General features: G+C 41.5%; 1 protein-coding gene across 5 annotated transcripts in view; it reads right to left on the bottom strand.

The window, feature by feature from the left end:
- CDC123 (cell division cycle 123) overlaps positions 1 to 25061 on the bottom strand; it is a 112939-nt gene that overhangs the window by 18144 nt on the left and 69734 nt on the right. For 2 of the 5 annotated variants that reach the window (XM_073229288.1, XM_073229293.1), the window contains 2 exons: positions 21299 to 21436; positions 8399 to 20707 (listed from right to left, as the gene is read on the bottom strand). In XM_073229288.1, the coding sequence (XP_073085389.1) occupies positions 20681 to 20707; positions 21299 to 21436 (165 nt within the window). In that variant the 3' untranslated portion in view covers positions 8399 to 20680. The remainder of the gene's footprint in view (positions 1 to 8398; positions 20708 to 21298; positions 21437 to 25061) is intronic. The other 3 variants (XM_073229292.1, XM_073229290.1, XM_073229291.1) reach the window with 3 other exon arrangements.

Genomic DNA, 25061 nt, shown 5'->3' with positions numbered 1-25061 from the left:
AGGTTTTTGTGAATTAATGTCAAGGTGCCACCTGTGGATAAAATGAGAGTTCCTGTGACCAGAATTCTCACCTGGCCCTGGTTGATTAGCTCACTGCACACCTGTGGGCAATACATGGCTGTTAACTCTATATAAAGAGCTCTGCCCAGTGCTCTGGGTGCAACATGGTGGCAGGGCTGCAAGGCTTCAGGAGAGCAGAGGCTGGAGTGGTGGCAGTGCCAAGGACAAAGGCCCAGAGGACAGCTGTGCAGGACAACTGTGCAGAGGGGCCCAGAGGACGGCTGTGCAGGACTGCTGTGCAGAGAGGCCCAGAGGATGGCTGTGCAGGCAGAGAAGCCCAGAGGACGGCTGTGCAGACAGAGAGGCCCAGAGGCAGAGACCAGCTTGCTTCATGCAGACTTGCTCTGAGTGAATGGGATTCTAATGACTGACCTGCCACCTGGAAATAAAGTTGGGTATAACCCTTTCACTCCCAGAACGTTTTGCTGTCATTTTCTTTGGTCACACTGGATCCATAGTGAACTTGCCCAGGGCTAAAGCCCACTGGCAAGACACACCTATAAGTTTGATACATAGAATTTGTGTCTCTTCATTCATCTAAACAGACTATTTTTATCACAGGTTCTCACAGAAGATCTCAATTTGAACTTGTCACCAGTCCTTATCATGCACTTGCCTCAGATGGTTGATATTTGAAGCAGATTTACGACAGATGTGTCCATTCACATTTCTAAGTAATTTAAGCCCCAATCCTCTGTCAAGTTATAGCATCAGAAACTTATTTACTTAAGACTCCCATAGAAATCCTTTCAAAAATTATATTTTGTTGATATATGTTTTGTCTTTTGTCAAAGGTCAAGAGAAGAAATGGCCAGATAAAGAGTATCTTGGCATTTTCTGCTAAACTGCTAAAATACAGACATTCTCCATTATAAAATTTCACAATATAAATCCCCAAAAATAATGTATCCCTATTGATAAATTAGCATGGTGTGGATAAAGTCAAAGTTCCTGTGTCCAGGATTCTCACCTGTCTCTGGTTGGCTAGCTCACTACATACGTGTGGGCAATACATTGTTATTGACTCTATATAAAGAAGTCCACCCAGTACTCTGGGCCACATGGTGGCACGGCTGCAAGGCTGCAGGAGAGCAGAGCAAAGGCTGGAGTGGTGGCAGCGCCAAGGACAGTGACTGAGATGGCTGCGTGGGTAGACAGGCCCAGAGGCAGGGACTGGCTTGCTGAGTGCAGACTCACACTGAGTGAACAAGATTTTAGTGATTGACCTGCCACCGTGGGAATAAAGTTGGGTATAACTCTTTCACCCCAAGAATATTATACTGTCATTTCTTCGGTCATACTGAATACATAGTGAACTTGCCTGGGGCTGAAACCCATTGGCAAGACATATGGTCACTTTTATTTGATAATAAAAATTACTTTTTGGTGGGGGTTTGGCCCAGGCTGCAAATTCAAATCACCTGGGGCTGACTAAATAATTGTGTGTGTGAAGGTCCATATCAAATTATGTCAGAATCCTGGGGATGTGACTCAGGCATTGATGCTCTTATAAAAGTTCTCCAGAGAATTCTAATGTACACCCAGGATCCCTAATCCCTACTATAGTTTATCATTTTACCCTCTTAAAAATATCTTGACAACAAATAGTCTAAGGTGGCGAGGAGCCAAGATGGCAGCATGAGTAGGGCAACAGAAATCTTCTCCCAAAACCATATATATTTTTGAAAATACAACAAATACAACTATTCCTAAAAGAGAGACCAGAGGATATGGTACAACAGCCAGGCTACATCTACATCTGCGAGAACCCACGCCTCGCAAAGAGGGTAAGATACAAGCTGCAGTCCAGCAGGACCCGAGGGCCGCCCCCACCACCTCACTGGTGGGAGGAAAGGAGTCAGAGCAGGAGGGAGAGGGAGCCCAGGACTGCTGAAAGACCAGCCCTAGAAATCTGCACCAGAAGCACAGACACACATTGCATGGTGTGCTGGATATTAAGGAAATGGAAAACTAAAATCTGTGAGTGGGTCCCCCACAGCTGGCTCCCCTGGGACAAAAGAAAAGCGAGTGCTTTTTGAAAGTCTTAAAGGGACAGTAGCCTCACAGCTGGACAGAAGTGTCCTGGCACACTCAGCCCAGCAGGCTGGGAATCCTGAGGAGCTCTGGATGCCCCAGACCCCTGGGAGGCAGTGCAGCTCTGAAGACCCTCACAGTGATAAACAGCCTGCCATTCATTTTCCCTCCGGCATGGCCCCGCTACAGTGGCCAAGCAGCCTGAGAGCAGCCACACCCGCAGCAGCTGCCCAGTATCCTCCCAGCACGCACCTGCCTGGGCCAGACCCAGGGCTGTTGCTGGCACGCAATTATCCGGCTCGGGCAGAGGAAGCTGGGGCAGGGCAAGAAGGGGCGCTGTTCTTGCAAGGCAGCACACCAGGCGCACCTGCCTCTCTCTGGGCTACCGTGCCCATGGCAGCTCAGGGGATTAACGCAGACTCTGCTCCCGGTGTGAGAGTGACTGACACAGGCAGCAGAAAGGGGCAGGGTGAACAGCAAGGAGGAAGGGACTTTGTTCTCCTAGCTGAAACACACACCACCTGCCTACAACTACCTCTATCCCCATGAAAAGGCAGAATAATTTGGTCCACTCCAGAATCACCCAGAGAGGGCCTGGGGAGACAGATATAACCAATCTCCCTGAAAAAGAATTCAAAATAAAGGTCATTACCATGCTGATGGGCCTGCAGAGAAATATGCAAGAGCTAAAGGAGCAAGTTAGGAGGGAGAATACAGAAATAAAACAATTCTGGAAGGACTTAACAGCAGACAGGATGAGGTGCAAGAGGCTGTTAATGGAATAGAAATCAGAGAACAGGAACACAGAGAAGCTGAGACAGAGAGAGATAAAAGGATCTCCAGGAATGAAAGAATATTAAGAGAACTGTGTGACCAATCCAAACTGAACAATATTTGCATTATAGGAGTACCAGAAGAAGAAGAAGAAGAGAGAAAAAGGTATAGAAAGTGTCTTTGAAGAAATAATTGCTGAAAACTTCCCTAAACTGGGGGAGGAAATAGTCTCTCAGACCATGGAAGCCCACAGATCTCCCAACACAAAGGACCCAAGGAGGACAATACCAAGACATATAATAATTAAAATGGCAAAGATCAAAGACAAGGAGAGACTATTAAAGACAGCCAGAGAGAGAAAAGAGGTCACCTACAAAGGAAAACCCATCAGGCTATCATCAGACTTCTCAACAGAAACCTTACAGGCCAGAAGAGAATGGCATGATATATTTAATGCAAGGAAAGAGAAGGGCCTTGAACGAAGGGTACTGTATCCAGCATGACTATCATTTAAATATGAAGGAGGGATTAAGCAATTCCCAGAGAAGCAAAAGTTGAGGGAATTTGCCTCCCACAAACCACCTCTACAGAATATTTTAAAGGGAGTGCTCTAGATGGAAGCACTCCTAAGGCTACATAGATGTCACCAGAGAAAATAAAATCACACCAGAGAAAGCAGACCAACCAAATACTAACTAAAGGTAAAAAATAAAATCAACTATTCACAAAAGCAGTCAAAGGAAACACAAAAGAGTACAGAATAAAACACCTAATATATAAAGAATGGTGGATAAGAAGGGAGAGACATAAAGAATTATCAGACTGTATTTATAATAGCTTAAGAGAGTTAAGTTAGGGGGTTAGATACTAAAGAAGCTACCCTTGAACCTTTGGAAATCATGAATCTAAAGCCTGCAGTGGCAAAAAGTACATATCTTTCAATGATCACCCTAAATGTAAATGGACTGAATGCACCAATCAAAAGACACAGAGTAATAGAATGGATAAAAAAGCAAGACCCATCTATAGGCTGCTTACAAGAGACAAACCTCAAATCCAAAGACATACATAGACTAAAAGTCAAGGGATGGAAAAAGATATTTCATGCAACTAATAGGGAGAAAAAGCTGGTATTGCAGAACTTGTATCAGACAAAATAGACTTCAAAACAAAGAAAGTAACAAGAGATAAAGAAGGAAATTACATAATGATAAAGGGGTCAGTCCAAAAAGAGAACATAACCATTATAAATATATATGCACCCAACACAGGAGCACCAACATATGTGAAAGAACAAAATTAAAGAAGGAAATAGAATGCAAAGCATTCATTCTAGGAGACTTCAACACACCACTCACTCCAAAGGACAGATCCACCAGACAGAAAATAAGTAAGGATACAGAGGCACTGAACAACATTCTAGAACAGATGGACCTAATAGAAATCTACAGCACTCTACACCCAAAAGCAGCAGCACACATTCTTCTCAAGTACACATGGAAAATTTTCCAGAGTAGACCACATACTAGGCCACAAAAAGAGCCTCAGTAAATTCAAAAAGATTGAAATTCTACCAGCCAACTTCTCAGACCACAAAGGTATAGAACTAGAAATAAATTGTACAAAGAAAACAAAAGGCTCACAAACACATGAAGGCTTAACAACATGCACCCTAAATAATCAAAGGATCAATAACCAAATTAAAATAGAGATCAAACAGTATATGGAGACAAATGACAACAACAGCACAAAGACCCAACTTCTGTGGGACGCAGCGAAGGTAGTTCTAAGAGGGAAGTATATAGCAATCCAGACATATTTAAAGAAGGAAGAACAATCCCAAATAATAGTCTAAAGTCACAATTATTGAAACTGGAAAAAGAAGAACAAATGAGGCCCAAAGGCAGCAGAAGGAGAGACATAATAAAAATCAGAAAATAAATAAATAAAATTGAGAAGAATAAAACAATAGAAAAAAAACAACGAAATCAGGAGCTGGTTCTTTGAGAAAATAAACAAAATAAACCCCTAGCCAGACTTACTAAGAGAATAAGAGGATGTGCACACATCAACAGAATCAGAAATAAGAAAGGAAAAATCATGACAGACCCCACAGAAATACAAAGAATTATTACAGAGTATTATGAAAATCTATATGCTAACAAGCTTGAAAGCCTAAAAGAAATGGACAATTTTCTAGAAAAATACAACCTTCCAAGGCTAACCAAGGAAGAAACAGAAAATCTAAACAGACCACTTACCAGCAATGAAATTATATCGGTAATCAAAAAACTACCCAAGAACAAATCCCCGAGGCCAGATGGATTCACCACTGAATTTTATCACATATAGAGAAGACCTAATACCCATTCTCCTTGAGGTTTCCCAAACACTGGAAGAGGAGGGAATACTTCCAAACACATTCTATGATGCCAGCATCACTCTAATAACAAAACCAGGCAAAGACCCCACCAAAAAAGGAAATTGCAGACCAATATCCCTGATGAACATAGATACAAAAATACTCAGCAAAATATTAGCAAATCAAATTCAAAAATACATCAAAAAGATCATCCATCATGATCAAGGGGGATTCATCTCAGGGATGCAAGGATGGTACCACATTCGAAAATTGATCAACATCATCCACCACATCAACAGAAAGAAGGACAAAAACCACATGATCATCTCCATAGACACTGAAAAAGCATTCGACAAAATTCAACATCCATTCATGATAAAAACTCAACAAAACAGGTATACAGGGCAAGTACCTCAACATAATAAAGGCCATATATAATAAACCCACAGCCAACATTATACTTAACAGCGAGAAACTGAAAGCTTTTCCTCTAAGATCTGGAACAAGACAGGGATGCCCACTCTCCCCACTGTTATTCAACATAGTCCTGGAGGTCCTAGCCACAGCAATCACACAAAACAAAGAAATACAAGGCATCCAGATGGGAAAAGAAGAAGTCAAACTGTCATTATTTGCAGATGACATGATACTGTACATAAAAAACCCTAAAGAATCCACTCCAAAACTACTAGAACAAATATCTAAATTCAACAAAGTTGCAGGATACAAAATTAACACACAGAAATCTGTTGCATTCCTAGACACTAGCGATGAACTAGCAGAAAGGGAAATCAGGAAAACAATTCCATTCACAATTGCATCAAAAAGAATAAAATACCTAGGAATAAACCTTACCAAGGAAGTGAAAGAGCTATACCCTCAAAACTACAAGACACTTAAGAGAAATTAAAGAGGGCACTAACAAATGAAAACTCATCCCATGCTCTTGGCTAGGAAGAATTAATATTGTCAAAATGGCCATCCTGCCTAAAGCAATCTACAGATTCAATGCAATCCCTATCAAAATACCAACAGCATTCTTAAATGAACTGGAACAAATAGTTTTAAAATTCATATGGAACCACAAAAGACCCTGAATAGCCAAAGCAGTCCTGAGAAGGGAGAATAAAGCAGGGGGGATCTCACTTCCCAACTTCAAGCTCTACTACAAAGCCACAGTATTCAAGACAATTTGGTACTGGCACAAGAACAGAGCCACAGACCAGTGGAACAGAATAGAGAGTCAAGATATTAACCCAAACATATATGGTCGATTAATAAATGATAAAGGAGCCACAGACAAACAATGGGGGAAATGACAGCCTTTTCAACAGCTCGTGTTGGCAAAGCTAGACAGCTACATGTAAGAGAATGAAACTGGATCATTGTCTAACCCCATATACAAAAGTGAATTTGAAATTGATCAAAGACCTGAATGTAACTCATGAAACCATAAAACTCTTAGAAAAAAACATAGGCAAAAATCTCTTCATCATTAACATGAGCAACTTCTTCATGAACATATCTCCCCAGGCAAGGAAACAAAAGCAAAAATGAACAAGTGGGACTATATCAAGCTGAAAAACTTCTGTACAGCAAAGGACACCACCAATAGAACAGAAAGGCATCCTACAGTATGGGAGAATGTATTCATAAATGACAGATCTGATAAAGGGTTGACATCCAAAATATATAAAGAGCTAATACACCTCAACAAACAAAAAGCAAATAATCCAGTTAAAAAATCATCAGAAGAGCTGAACAGTCTCCAAAGAAGAAATTCAGATGGCCAACAGACACATGAAAAGATGTTCCACATCGCTAGTCATCAGAGAAATGCTAACTAAAACCACAATGAGATATCACCTACACCACCAGTAAGGATCGCCACCATCCAAAAGACAAACAACAACAAATGTTGGTGAGGATGTGAAGAAACGGGAACCCTCCTACACTGCTGGTGGGAATGTAAATTAGTTTAAACATTGTGGAAAGCAGTATGGAGGTTCCTCAAAAAACTCAAAATAGAAATACCATTTGAGCCAGGAATTCCACTTCTAGAAATTTACCGTACGAATTCAGCAGCCCAGTTTGAAAAAGACATATGCACCCCTATGTTTATTGCTGCATTATTTACAATAGCCAAGAAATGGAAGCAACCTAAGTGTACATCAGTAGAAGAATGGATAAAGAAGATGTGGTATATATACACAATGGAATATTATTCAGCCATAAGAAGAAAACAAATCCTACCATTTGCAACAACATGGATGGAGCTAGAGGGTATTATGCTTAGTGAAATAAGCCAGGAAGAGAAAAACAAGTATCAAATGATTTCACTCATCTGTGGAGTATAAGAACAAAGAAAAAAACTGAAGGAGCAAAACAGCAGCAGACTCACAGCACCCAAGAATGGACTAACAGTTACCAAAGGGAAAGAGACTGGGGACAATCGGTGGGAAGGAGGGATAAGGGTGGTCAGGGAAGAAAGGGGACACTATGATTAGCATGTATAATGTGTATGGGGGGGCACGTGGAGGGTTGTAGAAGACAGAGAAGACAAGTAGTGATTCTACAGCATCTTGCTACACTGATGGACAGTGACTCTGGTGGTGTATGTCGGGGGGACTTGGTGAGGCAGGGAGTCTAGTAAACATAATGTTCCTCATGTAATTGTAGATTAATGGCACCAAAAAAAAATTATCTTACCTAACAAGATATTCAAAGCTAAATTCCTTATAATACTTAGCCAAGGATTTTTATTTAGTTCACTCCTCAACCTCCACAGTTTGTCACTTACTATTTGGTCTTTTCAATTGTCAGGAAACTTCCCTTGTAGGTTACCTCGAATCATTTTTGGAAAAAGGTAAAGAATAAGCCTTAAGTTTTCAAAAAGATCATCCACTATCTTACAGAAATGCTTCTAAAACCTATTTGTTTTTTCAAACTCTACTAGTTCTTTGGGTAGCAGTTTCCATAAATTTATTCTCTGGTGTGTTAACTTATTCTAACTTGTAGGTGTTCAAAAACTAATTTCCCTTGAGTTTTAAATGATGGGCCCTATCTGAATCCTCCAGAATGTAATAAATAAGTTCTGTGTTAATTTTCTATTACTATGTAAAAATGATCCACAAATTAATGGCTTAAAACAACAAATGGTTGTTTTACCTCACCGTTTCTGAAGGTCAGAAGTACAGGTTTCTCTGGTTTCTCTGCTCAGGGTCTCAGGGGACTGACATCCAGATGTCCATTGTGCTGCATTCTCAAAGGGGAGCTTGACTGAAGGATGGGCTTCCGAGTGGTTGCTGTGGCTCTAGAATTCACGGCGGCTGGTGTCTTCAGAGCCACAGTGAAGACAGATCCTGCTGCATTGAGCCTCTCTCTCCAGGAACAACCTGTGCCTTCTTTTATAGAGCTCTCCTTAATGGTGCACCCAGCCTCCAGGCTGTAGACGTCTCTCTGCTTCACATGTGGGTGCGCGTTTGTTTCTAATATCCTTTGTAATGACGTCCCAGCATTCAGTAATGAATGCCTCACGCCATACCTGGGAGGGCAACCTACCACGCTGATTCTGTTGCTGAGTGGTGTCTGACAGCTCAGAGCTTATGAGCAAATTTACATTATCTTCCCTAAATTCCCAATTTCAACATGCCCACACCTTCATCATAGATTAGCCTGCCAGAGCTGCCATGCAAAACACCACAGACAGGGGGGCTTAAAGAACAGAATTATTTTTCTTGTCATTCTGGAGGCTGGGAGTCCAAGGTCAAGGTGTCGACAGGTTTGGTTCCTCTGAGGCCTCCCTCCTTGGCTTGCAGACACTTTTCTTTTTGCTGTGTCCTCACATGGTATTTCCTGTGTATGTCTCTCTGTGTGTCCAAATTTCTTCTTTTTATAAGGACACCTTGGATTAGGGCTTGCCCTAATGGCTTCATTTTAATTTAATATCCTCTTTTAAAACACCTTTCCAAATTCAGTCCCATTCTGCAGGGCTGGGGGTTGAGGGGAGATCACAATTTAGCCCATAACACTCCTTTGCCCACTCAGTCATTTGAAATGTTCCTGGATTTATCTCTATCTATTTTGTATTTCATTCTCTGGAAGAGCTTACTATTCACTGAGCTATTATTCCTGCCCTCCAGGAGCTTGTAATATAAACTAAGCACCAGAGATGGCTAGGAAACAGTAAAGTAGGGAATTAGCTGCTAGTCTGAGCAAAGTGAAGTAGAGTTTTCCAGAAGTTTTCAAAAAAAAGATCAAAGACACAGTGGCTGAAGTGGCCCAGGAGGGCCTCAGGAGCAGGACTGGTTTACGGGCACTGGCATGAGGCCTAATGTTTAGATAGTCATTCTAAACTTCAGTAGTACATCAGAATTATCTGGGAGAACTTTAAAAATACGGAGGTCCCCGAATTCCAGCTTAACTGATCCAGCTGGGTCCTTGCCCTTGGTATTAAAAAGGAGAAAAAACAATGGAAGCAACCTAAGTGTCCATCAATAGATGAACAAATAATGATGTGGTACATATACACAATGGAATATTATTCAGCCATAAGAAAACAAATCCTACCATTTGCAACAACATGGGTGGAGCTGGAGGACATTATGCTCAGTGAAATAAGCCAAGCGGAGAAAGACAAGTACCAAATGATTTCCCTCATTTGTGGAGTATACCAAGGAAGCAAAACTGAAGGAACAGAACAGCAGCAGACTCACAGACTCCAAGAAGGGCCTAGTGGTTACCAAAGGGGAGGGGTGGGGGAGGGTGGGGGTGGAGGGAGGAAGAAGGGGATTGTAGGGTATTATGATTAGTATATATGGTGTGTGGCGGGGGTCACGGGGAAGACAGTGTAGCACAGAGAAGACAAGTAGAGACTCTGGCATCTTACTACACTGATGGACAGTGACTGCAATGGGGGATGGGGGAACTTGATAATATGGGTGAATGTAGTAACCACAATGTTTTTCATGTGAAACCTTCATAAGAGTGTATATCAGTGATACCTTAATAAAAAATAAAAAATTAAAAAATTAAAACTAAAAAAAAATAAAAAGCAAAAACCTTCACCAGGTGACTGAAATGTGTCAGGAGGCCGAGAACTGCTGGTTAAATGGATGGATGAGATAAAGGAGGATACTCCAGGTGGGAGACAAAGATTTCAATAGGGGCATGAAAGCAAAAATAGTATGACATATTTTAAGGACAAATGGGAAGGTGAGGCTGTTTTAGGAACAGTGGAAAATAAGTGTACACCGGTCAGAGTGAAATTACTATGGGATTTATGGAACCTGTATACAGACAGGAAAGACAGGAGCAAGTTATCAACTTAGTGAGCTTAGCTCGTCAGTTATTACAGAAAAATAGGTGTGACATAATGAGGACTTTGACAAATGGTGGCATGAGCACAGAAATGCAGAAATGGGGGTGAGGATTGGTAGGACTTGCCAAGTGGGTAAGCTGATAAGTGATACAAATATGAGCGATTAAGAGAAAGGGTGAGTTGTAAATGATTCCAAAGTTTCAGGGTTGATGATCTGGGAATATACCATTCACAAAAAATAAATAAGTAAAATAATGTTGTTGATGGGGAGTAAAGAGCATGACTGGCTAAATCATCAGTGTCTCTCTCTCAGATCTGAAGTCAGGAATGACATTTTATAACATTTTATCCACACTTAGGATGCTTTATGTGTAACAACTGCTCGATACACTTTGGTTGAATAGAGTTAAATGAATTAAAATTGGAACACCCTTCTCTCCCATGTCTCTATCTATTGTCCTCTTGCTTTCAGTGACCACTTTAATTTTTTTTAAATAACTAAGAACTACAATGCTCTCAGCACCAGGAGGCCCTGCTTCTCTTGTGAGAGCAGATATAAATTGTGGTGGTGGAAGTTTGGGCTTCCTCTGGGACTAAGATAAAACCTTTTCAAGCTAGACTGAAAACAAATGCTCCTAAAAGCGATAATGTTGCCTGGGATTTATGCAACTACATATTTAATCTACAAAGCAATTTGTAGGTATTCAAAATAAGCTGTCAGTTCTTTCCACAAGAATGAATGTACAATGTTGGCTGTAATCCTATCTCACTCTGCAGACCTAAACAACGGGCCCTGCATATAAACTGTGGCTGAACAAGACGGCTTCTTATAGGAAAAGAGGGGCAAAGATCAGGGAATGCAAAGTGGAAGAAAGAAGACAAGAAGATCAACAATTTATCTAGTAAATGTTGTGAGATTCAGCTGACAGTTTGGAGGAAAACACTCCAAGGCCCTGGCCTGGCTCCACTGCCATTTATCCTAGTTTATGTCCCACTGATAAGTTTCCACACAGATGAGGTCACCCCCCAAGCTGTGGCATTCCATCTTTTGAATATTCTTCCTTTGTGTCACAAGCACACTTGCTTATTCCAAAATCGTATCAACTTTAGACTAACCTTTGTGTGTGTGTCCATATACACATACACGTGTTGCCTCTGAGCTCTTTCCTGCTCCATTGCTCCCCCTTACCTTTCTTATTTGGGGCTGGGGGTTGGGGTCAGAGGTCAATGATGGGCCATGCCTGTTAGCCCAATGGTTTGCAATGATGAGACTGGAAGAACTCAATGAAATTAAGGGCTAGCTTACTTCTTAAAAAAATCATCTCAACAAAAGAAAGATGAACTTCCACCTGCTCAGAAAAATTGTTGGCTGAACTTCTCAGCAGTTAACTCCCTGTGAGCTGCAAATAAATGCCAGCATGTGGGCAGGAGCCAGAGCCTGTCATTGGCTTTGCACACAGGTCTTCCCTGGAGACCACTGTATTTCAGAGTTTATCCACCCAAAAGTATCCTTTTGTGCCTTGATTGTCCCAATCACAACCAACAATCATTTATGTTCAACTCAGGGAACTCTAACATGGAAAGAACAATTCCTTCAAGGAGCCTCCTCTCACTTCTCAAATGTCATCCTAGTGTGCATGGAGCTGTGTGGCATTAAAAAAAACAGACATGCAACAAACCACAGTCAGGACTGATCATTTGTTGGGTAAGTATTTGCATAATGGAACACAATGGGAGAATTTTCTTTTTACTATAGTCTTCTCATAAATCCAATAAATTACATTAAAACAACTTTTGATTTATAAAATTTCACTTTCTACACCTTGTAAATGAGCTATATATCAAGGCACATTTTCATTTACTGCTATTTATATCAAGGCACATCTTCATTTACTGCTATTTGGCTGCTTACATGTATGAGCATCCACATCTCTTTTCTGAGACGTTCTGTGTGTAGACTTCCCTGTTTGACTATTGGATAGTCAATCTCCTCAAGGTCACCAACTATTGCTTCCTACCAGTCCACGGCTTTCAAAACCCTAAACTGAAGGAATCAAAGAATCAGGAAAAGGAGAAATCAGAGAAAAGAAGTATAGCAACCCAAGACTCAAAAACAAGGGAAAGTTCTAACATATCGTACTGTTTCTGATGCTCATTCCCAGCAGCCATGCAGATGTACTCGTTTATATGCCAGAGTGGAGAAGGGCAAGAAAAAGTGTACCTGCCCAGGGTCAGCACATAAGCTTCAGGTTTTCAGGGCTTTGTTTTGTTTTTTTTTTTCAAGCTTGCAGTTGTCTTCCTCACAATGTAATGAAAGAGGAGTGATCTATTCAAAACAGAATGAGACCAAGAGCACCTGCCCAGTCATGACACTATTGCTTTAGAAGGGACCCCATGGAGCCAAAAGTTTAACTGTAAGCACAGGATAAGGATCACCTGGGGAAGCAGGAGTACTGTCACTGAGCTGGGGAACACGGCAAAGTCTGGAGCCGAGAGACAGTGTGCACACACTCTGGCAGGCTGTCTCCTTGGCCGGAGGAGGATTGCTTGGCCTAGGAATTCCGCCATAGAACTGGTGAACCAACCACTTAAGTGCATGGTGACTGGAATGGTGAGAGAATCCTTAACTCTTGGGTCTGAATAATGAAAGGAATCTGTTCTAGAAGTAGTAAGGTGGTCCTGTGTCTTATTGTATATGCTGCCAATTGTTGCTGTACTTGGTATCTAACTTATGAAAGTAGGAACTGCTTGGATCAGTGGCCTCTACTAGAATTTTTTGAGAAGGCTGTGTATATATTACTTGTACGGAAAAATTAAAATGACCACAGATTGACTAAATACAGTCTACATAAGCCTGCACAATCTTCAGGTTCTTCTTCTATGGTTTTTAAAGTAGCAATTAAATAAGGTGAAGAGCATAGGCTTTAGACTTAGTTGTATCTGGGTTTGAATCCTTTGTAACTTACTGCTTTTATTTAGAGCAAATTATCTGAGCTGCAGATCCACCTTCTATAAAATGGGGGAGATGACTGCTTAATTCATATAACTAAAGCATTTAAAATAATGTACATAAAGCATTTGGCATTCTCTATCCCAGAATATCTTATTACCAGATTGTTCATTCCTTGTGTCTCCTAAATGGATGCATTTTTTTTTCAGTCCTCTATCTATTGCTTTAATATGATTGTATTTAAAACATTTCTGATATACCTGTTCTATTCTACATTTACCTTCATGCTGCCCCCTCCTGGTCCCAGGTCAAGTGCAGCGAGTCTGGAAAGGTACACACTATTTCAGTTAGGACGGGAGTCTTGGGAAGCTGGGTGTTGGTTCCAAGCCAAGCAATGCTGTGATAGGGCAAAGGCTGAGTATGCAGGCAGGATGGAGAAACTACACACAGAGCAATCTCCCACCAGAACCTTCCCCAAACACAGGGGAGGGCAGAAAGGAGAAAACAGAATTGATTATTATACTATAGAGGCAGGGAGCTCATTGAAATCACATGACAATAATACAGTGCAGAAAGTAAGAGCTTCTGTTTACTGGGCATTGACTATGGTGCCAGGAACTGCTCTCCACTGACTTCTAGCAACAACCCTGTGAGGTGCTATTTCCATTTCTGTTTTATGAATTAGGAAACAGAGAGCCAGAGAGATTCAGTACCGTGTCCAGGATTGTGCCATCAGCACGTGACAAAGAGAACTCTGATCCAGGCAGTCTGGCTCTAGAGACCCATTAAGGAGCCCTTGGGCTGTGCTGACATGCAATGACAACCCCAGAGCATCATTTTCCACTTAAATGCAAAACAAATCACAAGCAGGGCTATATCCTAAGAGGCTATCATTCTGAATGAGGTTTACACATATGGAGGGGAGTGCTGCCCAGGCCAGGTCACAGCTCTGGCAGAGCATGCCCCGTACAGGCATAGTGCTTCATAGTTCTGGGGAACTGGGCAGGGGACAGGGGTTTAAGTGTCTGAAAAGATGGAAGGCAAGCAGGCACAAAATATCCTGAAGTTGTATGGTGTTTTTTGGAACAAGTGCACGTAAGTCATTACTCAGGTGGAATTTATTCACAGTGGAAGGGCCAGAGCATGCCCCACCATGAAGGCTATGGGATGAGATCGGCAATAGGTTTTGATGCTCTGGTCCCATTAAGGGAAGACAAGAACTCTTTAATGACCTTTGTAGTAGTGATTGCATAGCACGAATAAAAAAGATTAACATCTATAATCTAGTGTATATTACTCAAACTGTTGACTTGAGAGTGATGCACTCATCTGGGTGGTACTTCAGTTGTGGAAATGTTTAGAGGGCTCATTCTGAATTGCTTCTACATCAGAACACCCTCAGCGATGCTAAATTATATTCCATCTTGCCAAGATAGAGCACCTTACCAAGCTCTGTGAGAAAACAAAGCAAGGACACCATTCTTCTTCTTGCCCTAAGTTTATAATTGGTAGAAGGATTATGACACCTATATCCTGCAATTGGACAGGGTTGCAAGTGCAAAAGGAATAGTAATATCAGGGCGCTATGAAAATTCCAGCACAGAAGAAACTCTTTGGGAAATTTCATGAGGAACATGCACTTGAGCCAGGCCTTAAAAGTTGGCTTTTAATAACCAGAAAACTTGAGCAGAGGATGAGTGCAGGGAGGCAGGAGGCACAGCAAAAGCAGGTGAAAAAGATAAAGACCCCCTCAGCCATCTCAAGTAATCCAGGTTGGCTGGAAACTAGTATGTGCTGGTGAGGATGAAATTGGCCATAAAGACAGACTGGGGCAATACCGTGTAGGGCTTTGAGTGCCCACCAGAGTCTGTACTCTAACTTATAAGACATGGGAAGCCTCTGAGATGCTGTTAACCGTTAGAATGACTGGAATTGTGCTTCAGAAAGATAAATGTCCTAGTAGTGCATAAAATGGATTAAGGCTTTTTGGAAAAATTCTGAACCAAGTATGATGAATAAGAAAGAACAGTGATATGGAACTGTGTATCACTTCTGGTCCAAAATCAAGATTCTGAATAAAATAGATTTTCTTCTGGGGCTTATAAATGGATCTGACAGAACTTCTAAAAAATACTTGAGGAAAGGCTCTGGAGTGGCAGCAGCATCGTAAAAATAAGATATAGTCCTTCTCCAAGGCACCTGCTGTCAGGGTGAACACCCCTTCCAGTGAGTAATCAGTTTGCTTCTTTAAAAACAATCAGGATTATTACTAAAGTCACATGGTATGCTCGTGACATAGATCTATCATAATCCATCACCCAAATTAGCTTTTATAAGTACAATGTGCCCTCCTTATCCAGCCTGTGATTGCTCTTGGTGTGTCAACTTGGCAAGGCTACAGTCTCAGGTTATTCAATTGAACACTAAGCCAAGTCCTCCTGTAAAGGAATTTTTGTAGATGTAAAATTCCTTATCAGTTAACTTTGAGAGAGAGTATCCTGGTGGGTCTAACTCCATCAGTTGAAGGGCTTTACAAGCAAGGCTGAGGCTTTCCTGAAAGACCTGTAATTCCACCTGTGGACAAGAGCTCTGGCCCATGCCCCTGGAGTTCCAGCCTGCCCCACAGACTTCAGGCTTGCCTAGCTAGCTTGTCTCAATTGCATGAATCAATCCCTTCTAATAAATCCTTTATTTTATACTTATTCATACACACATATTTACATATACATGTGTATATATAATACATATATACATATGTAGTAAGTAGATTTTATATGTACATACATATCTAGCTCTGCTTCTCTGAATTCTAATACATGGTTTACTTTGTGAAAGCTGACAAACTGAGGGGATGATACTATCAATGAATTAATGACATCAATGCCATTGCTAGAAACTAAGTTAAAAGTGAAGCTGTGTGCTTTACTTTCTTGAGGTACAGTATATATTATTAAGTGGCTCCATTTTTAAACCTGAAGAAGCCTTAGCTTCTAATCGTATCCTACATGGCTTTAACCCAGGGGTTCTTAACCTGGGATCTATGACCCCCCGAAACTGTAAAGTTTTTCTCAGGACAGCCCACAGCATTCACCAGATTCTCAAAAGAAATCTGCTCTTGATGTGTCAACTTGGCAAATTATTAAGAATCACTGTGGCTTATTTTGAAAGTTATTTATACTCAATTTCCCAATGATGGATTATACATAGATTATGGGCGGGTAGTCGACCCCCAGATGCTTACCTTGTTCCAAAATTAGTACTGAAATTTTAGATTTTTTTCAAGAATGGGGGCAGGCCACTTGTAATTAGTAGGCAAAATTCACTTTCAGTCTTTACTTGTTTAAAAGTCCATAAATACATGGAGATAGAACCCACCTAAGAAGTCTACACATTAAACACGAGTCTCGAATAGGTAAGAAAATCTGATGTGGAAAATACAATTTAAGTCATCTTTAGTTATACTGAAACTTAAAAATATTAAATGAGCAATTCGATAATCTCAAAATATTTATATTGCTAAAATTAACTTCTGTCGTGTAGAGAGATTTATACTTTATATGAAAGAATCACTAAGAATAACTCGTCTAAATTCCCATTAAATGCTCACCTTTGGTCTTTTAACAAACTAAAAGATGACTAATAATATGTAAGAACAACTTTTTCGGTATCTTACTTGACTTCTTACCAGTATCCCAGAGTTGAATATAAAGCCACCTGGCTCTTTCCCCACTTGCCATGCCTTGTCAGTAGACTCCTATTATTCACACAAGTTTTACTTGTTGAATCCAACTGTCTCTTGACATCCTTGTAAGTCACCGGAATCTCCAAGTCTTCATGTCCCTCCTGGAATGGGCTCTTCGTTTAGTCTTTCCCATCCCTAGAAAAACGGCATCACCTTCCATCTTCTGATTTCAAACTCAGCCCAGAAACTCCTTCACGCCCTTCACCCTGGCTTCGCTGCCTGCTGACCGTGTCCCATCTGTCCACCTCACTCTCCAAGTCCCGCACTGGGGAGCCGCCGTATGGCGACTGGGCAGCGTTGCCCTGACTCACCTGCTTCCCGCAGAACCCGACACCTCAGAAGCCACCTGATTCTCGCGCTCCTTCACCTCCCACCTCCCGACGGGGTGGCCCCCGTGGCCTCCTCGCGCGCTGCCGCAGCTCCCTGCCAGCTCGGCCCCGCGCCTCTCAGGCATCCCCCCTCATCAAAGCGGGCACCCGTCCCCAGGCCCCGTCGCTCTGCCTACTGCGCCCTGTGCTCCCTGCCCCACTTCTGGGCTCACTTGTCGATCACAACACAGGTCCTGCGTGGCTAGGCGTGTGCAGGCAGACGCCCCGGTGACTCCACAGCTCCCAACACTGTCTGGGCCCCATAAACACTTGCGGGTGAATGAATCCCTGCGACAGCTTTCTCACCGCTTTGCTCCACTTGTTAGTTTTTCAAACAGCCTGTATATGTCTATAAGTTTTTGTTTGGGTTTCCCTTGAGTTAAAAAAACAAAACACGTAAATGCGTCATTCTCTTAGGTGATTAATGCCAGACGCATTGCCCAGCCGCCTAACATGGAGCTGGCAGGCTCTCTTCACCTACTTTTTTGTTACGAGGCCTTATATTCCTATTCCTTGGGCCTCTTAATATGTATACTTGTACTACGTATCAGTAGTGGTTATCATTATTTATTTTCTTAGTATATTACTGAAATTGTTTTCTGCGAGCCAACACATGAAAACATTTAAATAGGAATTTTGTCTTTAAAATGTCTAAAAATGGTTCTTGCCTCACGAGATCAGCCTAATACAAACATAAAACTGAATTCATCTTTCAAAGACAGTTTTCTTCATTTAACTTCTGTATTTAACATCCTTTTATTTAACTCCTCTACACATAAATGTAAGATTGTACTTTTATATAAAAAACAATTCTTTTAAAAAAATTCTATGAAATAGTAATTTGTCCTGGCTGAAAACTTATCTATAAAAAATACTACGCTAAAAACTCTTAGAGACCAGCACTAGACTAGATAGAAGTTCTTTGTGGTCTGATTCTGCTACAATTTTGGACAAGTCTTATCTGGGCAGCAGTTTTCTTCTCTGGTAAAAAAGGCAGGAAAAAGAGAGGAGGCAGGGAGGCAAAGAGGGAAGGAAGCCAGGCTGAGTGATCTATGAAGTTCCTTTCCAATCAAAATTTTGATTCTTAAAAGATAAGTTGCCTTTAATATACAGAAGTCTGCAAAACAGAATAATAATAGCTACCACTTGTTGGATGCTTATTATGTACTGTGCACTATATGAAAAGCTTTACATAAATGAGTGAACTTAAGATTACTCTGATTTATAGGCAAGAAAACAAGCCAAAAAACTCAGTGAAGTAAGGGTTCTGTTTGTTTTTAACAGATACAATCATCAGTTATCAAAAAGAGAAATAGCCAAGTAGATGGGAAATTTTTATGAACTCAGAAAATACATATCAAAGAGACTTAAAAACAGAACTTTTGGTAAAGTCAGCTGTATTGGAGGCCTCATGCTACATGCCACTGCCTGCAGGACAAAGTAAGCATGTTTATCCCAACCTGTCAAAATCAACAGCTGTAATGTCTTCTCTTGAGGCAGGATTTCTGGACCAAACTAAGGAATCACGTATGTATTCACTTTCTAAGTTCAAGCACAAACCTGCGGTACCTCAATGAAAGAACAGTTAATACCGATAAAATAGATTAATTCAAAACAAATCTTTAGGCAGGAGTAAGAAGTATCTGAATTTAAACTATTTCCTGCATATTGTCCTGTATTTAACACCAGGATAACCAAATAAAATTAAATATATGAAGGAAATAATAACAAAATCATATCTTAAAAAGTGAGTTGAACTCAATATACCTTCAAGAAAATTAATGCAAAATTTAATGAGTTTTACACTAAGAAGTATACTGTTTATGAAATATTTGCTAAATTTTGCTCGAGTCTTTTTATTATACATAGTCTGAATATTTCCAATTGGTATAAATTCATTTACTTTTGTTTAAGCTAGTGAAGTCCAGCTTCCAGATCTAAACTTAAATCAACTCATAATATGAGTTAGTGGACACCCATAAGCAGTTTTAAAAACAGAAATATTTTTGAAGCACCTATTCCTCAAATAACTGGCCTCAGAAATGGCATCTGATATACTGATTACAGAGATCACAACTTGAACTTTATATTTAAAATACTAGTATCAAGTGATTGTACCCAAGAGATCACAGCAAAAGCTAGAGTCTGAAATCATTATACACAGAAAGGGGAAACTTGGCTCCAATTCTATTTTCCTATGGAACATACCTGTGTGCTCTATTTGAGAATCATACCTCCAGCTAGTAAATATTCTTTGATACCACATTAGATACACTGGGAACCTGTAATGACTATATCTTTTGAACTGCTCCATGACATAAAATAATACATAAAGAGCATTTAGCAGAGGATGCTGGCATATAGTAAGTGCTGAGTAAATTAGATATCACTGTCATCAATTAGGGTACTGAGGAAAGGTCATTAACATGGTGGCCTACAAAAGGGACTCTACCTCCCAAATATTCCAGTACTTTTTTAAAAGACCAAATTATAATTAAATCTGTGACAGTTTTATTAAGTCATATATTAAGTAGTTATAATATACTGAATTTTCATGGTGACTTGTTAGTTTGAAAAGTCTGCATTATTTTAGCTATGTGCAAACCAAAGCTAAAATGACAGAAAAATTATATGGAAGTCCTCAAAATAGGAAAAATATTTTCTGTAGTAATATAAGGTTCTATTTTTTCAATGAAAAAAACCAATGACTAAGAAAGAACCCATTTTTGTATAAACAAAGTTGCCCATCACCTAACAGGTGTAAAAATAGCACAAAAAACATAAAACTAAATAGCCTGTGCAAAAGACCAAGGTATTTCCTAGAAAGTATTTTATCATCAGAACAGTATGGTTTCCTATGTTGAAGATCTATTTATTGTTACTTTCACAAGTAGCAAAGCCCCTCCATTTTTTTCCAGCTTAATATACATGGATATAAAAAGCTATCAGGATCCACATTGCCCACCCCACCCCACCCAACTAGATTCACAGGAAGCTGTGAACTCTGAGCAGCTTCCTGGAGCCTTGGTGGTTTCCTCTTTAACTCCGTCTCCAATACTAGAGGCTCTACTCAGTCATCCTCTTGCTGATTTCTTTTCTGTCAAAGGAAACCAAGATGCATTAAAATAGGATGTTCTGACTGGGATATCTGTACAGCCAAGGACACTTTTTCTGTCAGCAAATACGATTTTCTAAAGGCCCTGGCAAAAGTTGTAGTTGAAAATTTTCATGGAAAAACATGTCTTCACTAATTCATGAAGCTAGTTTATCACTTTGGCTCCTAGCTGCATTATCCTCAGGTATTTAAGTATTTTTTTTTTCTCTTTCCTCTACATGCAAACATTCCCACACAGAAACACAGAAACACAATACTCACATTCTCCCCAAAGTAACCAGAGTAGAATCTAATTTTCTCTTGGCCCTGGAACAGTTTACATATTCTCTTCAAAATTAGAACTATTACAAAAATTACTCAAAAAGGATACACATCATAAAAACATCTACCACTCTAAATAAATGACTCCTTCAGCTTACTTTGTATATTTCATTATAAAATGACCTAACTCAGTAATTCTGCCCCTTTAATTCATAATTATCAAATACAAGTCTAGGTAGCATATGACTGAGATGAAATATTATAAACTCAATTTGCAAAGATGATCAGCATACTGTAATACATATACTTTACCAGTTTAAGAAAATCTATGAGTTTGTGAGCATCTTCTCCAGTAGACAGGTCTACAAAATCCTTGGGCAGTCGGTAACTCAGATAGGGACTGGGTTGAACTGTAACTTCACTGTTTGTACACCGGAAAGCTGGAGAATCCTTTATGAAGTAAAAAAAAAGGAAAGACTGTGTGAAATTTTCTTTTTAAGTCTTCTCCAAACTGAAAAGACACTAGCATAATAATTTCAACTCTGTATTCTCTTCTGTCTGAGGCAAGGAAGAAAGTAAGATTCTGAAGCAAAAGAAAGCATCAAGATCTAAAAAATATTTCAACATACTCACTAGGAAATAAATGTAAGGCACCTGAAAACAGGGTCCTCATGGAATGCTAGGCTGATCCCTAAATGCTGCCATTGCACAGCCACTGTGTGCTGCAGATGAGTCATGGAGCTCAGTCCCTGAATGGGCCAGAGACCTAAGGCTAGTTACAACTGGCCTCGAACAACCTCACCTGGGCCAGAATGCTTTCTAAATATTATCATATTCTACAGGTACACAGCTGGAAAGTACTGCCTTAGGGAATAAAGTTAAAAGGGAGGGCAAACAAGCGCTATGAATTCCTAACACTCTTGTGCTCTTCTGTCATTTAACTGTGTATCCCTCTTACCACCTATGTAAAATTACAACTTCAAGTCTCCTATTTAACCAGTCTTCACATTCTTTAATATACTTGCTTAGAGTCTTGCATATAATATTTACATGTTGCCTTGTGTCAAAAAGGATTTCAGAGACATAAGGCCTTGGGTTTGGACTTCATCGGCTGAGATACATAGGTGAAGAACAGAGGTGTCCAGTGGATGGAGACCAGCCAGGAACTTCAGTGGAACAGGACCATGAAACCCTAGAAAGCTTGCCGTATCTTTTGATAGACACACCAACCATCTGACAAATACTTATGAAACAGCTGCTTTGTGCTGGACCTTGTCTGGGTATGGGAGACAGACTGGTAAACGAGACTGGTAGACAGCCAATAAGCAATTAAATTAACAGTATCACTTCAGACAGTAAAAAATGTTATAAAAACAAAACAACAGGGTGCCATAATAAGAGGAGAATGGAGCAGACTACGTCAGAGGGGTGGTTAGGTACCCGCTCTCTACAGAGGGGGCTGGACTGAGAACTGAGAAGTACAATGAACATAGCCTCGTGAGTCTGGGAGCAGAACAGCTTTGAAAGCAGTAGAAACCACTAGCGCAAAGACCTCAAGGCAAGGCAGGGCTTGGCAGCCTCAAGAACAGAAGGCCAGGTCTTGGCGAGTAGAACAAGGACTGGGGGGACAGCAGGAGGTGACACTGGGAGAAAGACAGGAGCCAGTCCTATTTCCTGTTTGTCACCCCCAGCTCCCATGTAATGTTTCAAGTAAGAAGAAATAGGTAGGGTTTGGATCACAGAGTCTTGTACAAACGGTTTCTATCTAGTAACTGTGTCCCTCATGTTGAAAAATAACCCTTTGTTGAGTAATTCCTGTTCTCCTTCTTCGACATTCATATTTGAATGGTTCCCCACTCTAAGATGCCAGCAGGGATGTGACTCCTTCATTCATTAATTTGACAAACATTAATTGTGCCTGGCATTGTGCCAAGCCCCACAGATAAATAGAGAATAAGAGAGCCGCTGTCCCTGACTCAGAACCTTATAGCCTAAGGCAGGACACAGGCAAGCACACAGTAGGGCTAGGGCCGTGACAGGAAAATATGATCTAAGTCAGATCTAGAAAAACAGGTCCCAAGAGGGCCCATGACAGAGTAATGATGAAGAGAAACAGGTCAGAGAGGGATGAAAGAGAAGATGCTCACCCTGCAGGCAAGGCAGCAGCCAGAAAAGCAGAAGAAAGCCAGGATAGAAGCAGGTATCACAGAACCAAGGGAAGAAGTATTGTAAGAACAAAGTAACATTCAAATGGTGCAAAGAGGTTAAGTGACAGGAAGACTGTGCATGGTTCACTGGGATTACCAACAAGTCGGGGGAGCCCTTGCCAAGAGCACTCTTGGAGTGGCAGGGACAGAGGCTAACTGCACCAGTTGAGGAGCACACAGGTGGGAAGTAGCAGGCACCACAGGACAGGGCCACCCAAGGAAGCTGGGTGTAACCAGGTGAGTACTGAGCAGTTCCAAAAAGCAAGTTACATAACAGTATGAGTGCAACTGTGTGATCCCACTTATGTACAACTGTGTGTGTATGTGTGTGTACATACAAAAAATGCCTGGAAAAAATATGAACTCAAGTGCTAAAGATAGCTATTTGTAGGTGGTAGCATTTTAAGTCTAGTCCCTTTCTAATACTGTTTTTTGAAATGACCATGTGAAAACAAACCTATTTAAAAATGTATATATATAGGAGGCGGAGCCAAGATGGCGGTGTGAGTAGAGCAGTGGAAATCTCCTCTCAAAAACACATAGAGCTATGAAAATATAACAAAGAAAAATCTTCCTAAAATAGAGACCACAGGACACAGGACAACATCCAGACCACATCCACACCTGCAAGAACCCAGCGCCTTGTGAAGGGGGTAAGATACAAGCCCCAGCCCGGCGGGACCCGAGCACCCCTCCCCCCAGCTCCCGGCGGGTGGAGAGAAACCGGAGCGGTTTTTTTGTTTTTTTTTTTTGGCGAGCGCTTTTTGGAAGCCTTAGAGGGACGGGCCCCCGTTGCTGGGGAGGCAGGGTGGCGGGACCAGTGAGGAGGTGCCTGGGAACGGCGCCGGAGGACAAAGAATATCCCGCATTTCTCCCTGCGAGACCTGGGGGCGGGTGCCTGAGACCGGTGCCTGAGGACAGAGGAGGTCGCGCGTTTTTCCCCCTTTTTTTTTTTTTTTCTCTTTTTGGCGAGCGCTTTTTGGAAGCCTTGAAGGGACGGGGACCCCAGTGCTAGGGAGGCACGGTGGCGGGACTGGTGAGCGGGTGGCTGGGACCGGCGCCTGAGGACAAAGAATATCCCCCATTTTTCCCTGCGAGACCGGTGGGCGGGTGCCTGAGACCGGCACTTGAGGACAGAGGAAATCACGCGTTTTTCCCCTTTTTTTTTTCTCTTTTCTGCGAGTGCTTTTTGGAAGCCTAAAAGGGACAGGGACCCCGGTGCTAGGGAGGCAGGGCGGCGGGACTGGTGAGCGGGTGCCTGGGACCGGCACCTGAGGACAAAGAATATCCCGCATTTTTCCCTGTGGGACCGGTGGGTGGGTGCCTGAGACCAGCACCTGAGGACGGAAGAAATCGCGCGTTTTTCCCCTTTTTTTTCTCTCTTTTTGCCGAGTGCTTTTTGGAAGCCTTGAAGGGACAGGGACCCCGGTGCTAGGGAGGCAGGGCGGCGGGACTGGTGAGCGGGTGCGTGGGACCAGTGCCTGAGGACAAAGAATATTGAGCGTTCCTTCCCTGCGGGACCGGTGGGTGGGTGCTTTTTGGAAGCCTTGAAAGGACAGGGACCCTGGTGCTAGGGAGACAGGGCAGCAGGACCAGTGAGCGGGTGCCTGGGACCGGCACCTGAGGACAAAAAAAAAAAAAAAAAAATCGCTTGTTTTTTCCTTTTTTTTCCTTTTTTTTTTCTCTTTCTTTCTGTTCCCTCTCTCATTGTTGCTGCTGTTGTTTTGGTTTGGAGAGTGCTTTTTGGAAATCTTAAAGGGGCAGGACAGGTCACTTAGACCAGAAGCAGGGAATCTGGGGATCTCTGGGCACTCTAACCCCCTGGGCAGCAGGGAGCACAGAGGCCCCTTACGGAGATAAATAGTATC

This window comes from Manis javanica, chromosome 2 (assembly GCF_040802235.1).
Source record: "Manis javanica isolate MJ-LG chromosome 2, MJ_LKY, whole genome shotgun sequence".
NCBI lineage: Eukaryota > Metazoa > Chordata > Mammalia > Pholidota > Manidae > Manis > Manis javanica.
Note: the sequence above shows the minus strand (reverse complement) of the source record. Positions and strands in the feature narration are given on the sequence as shown.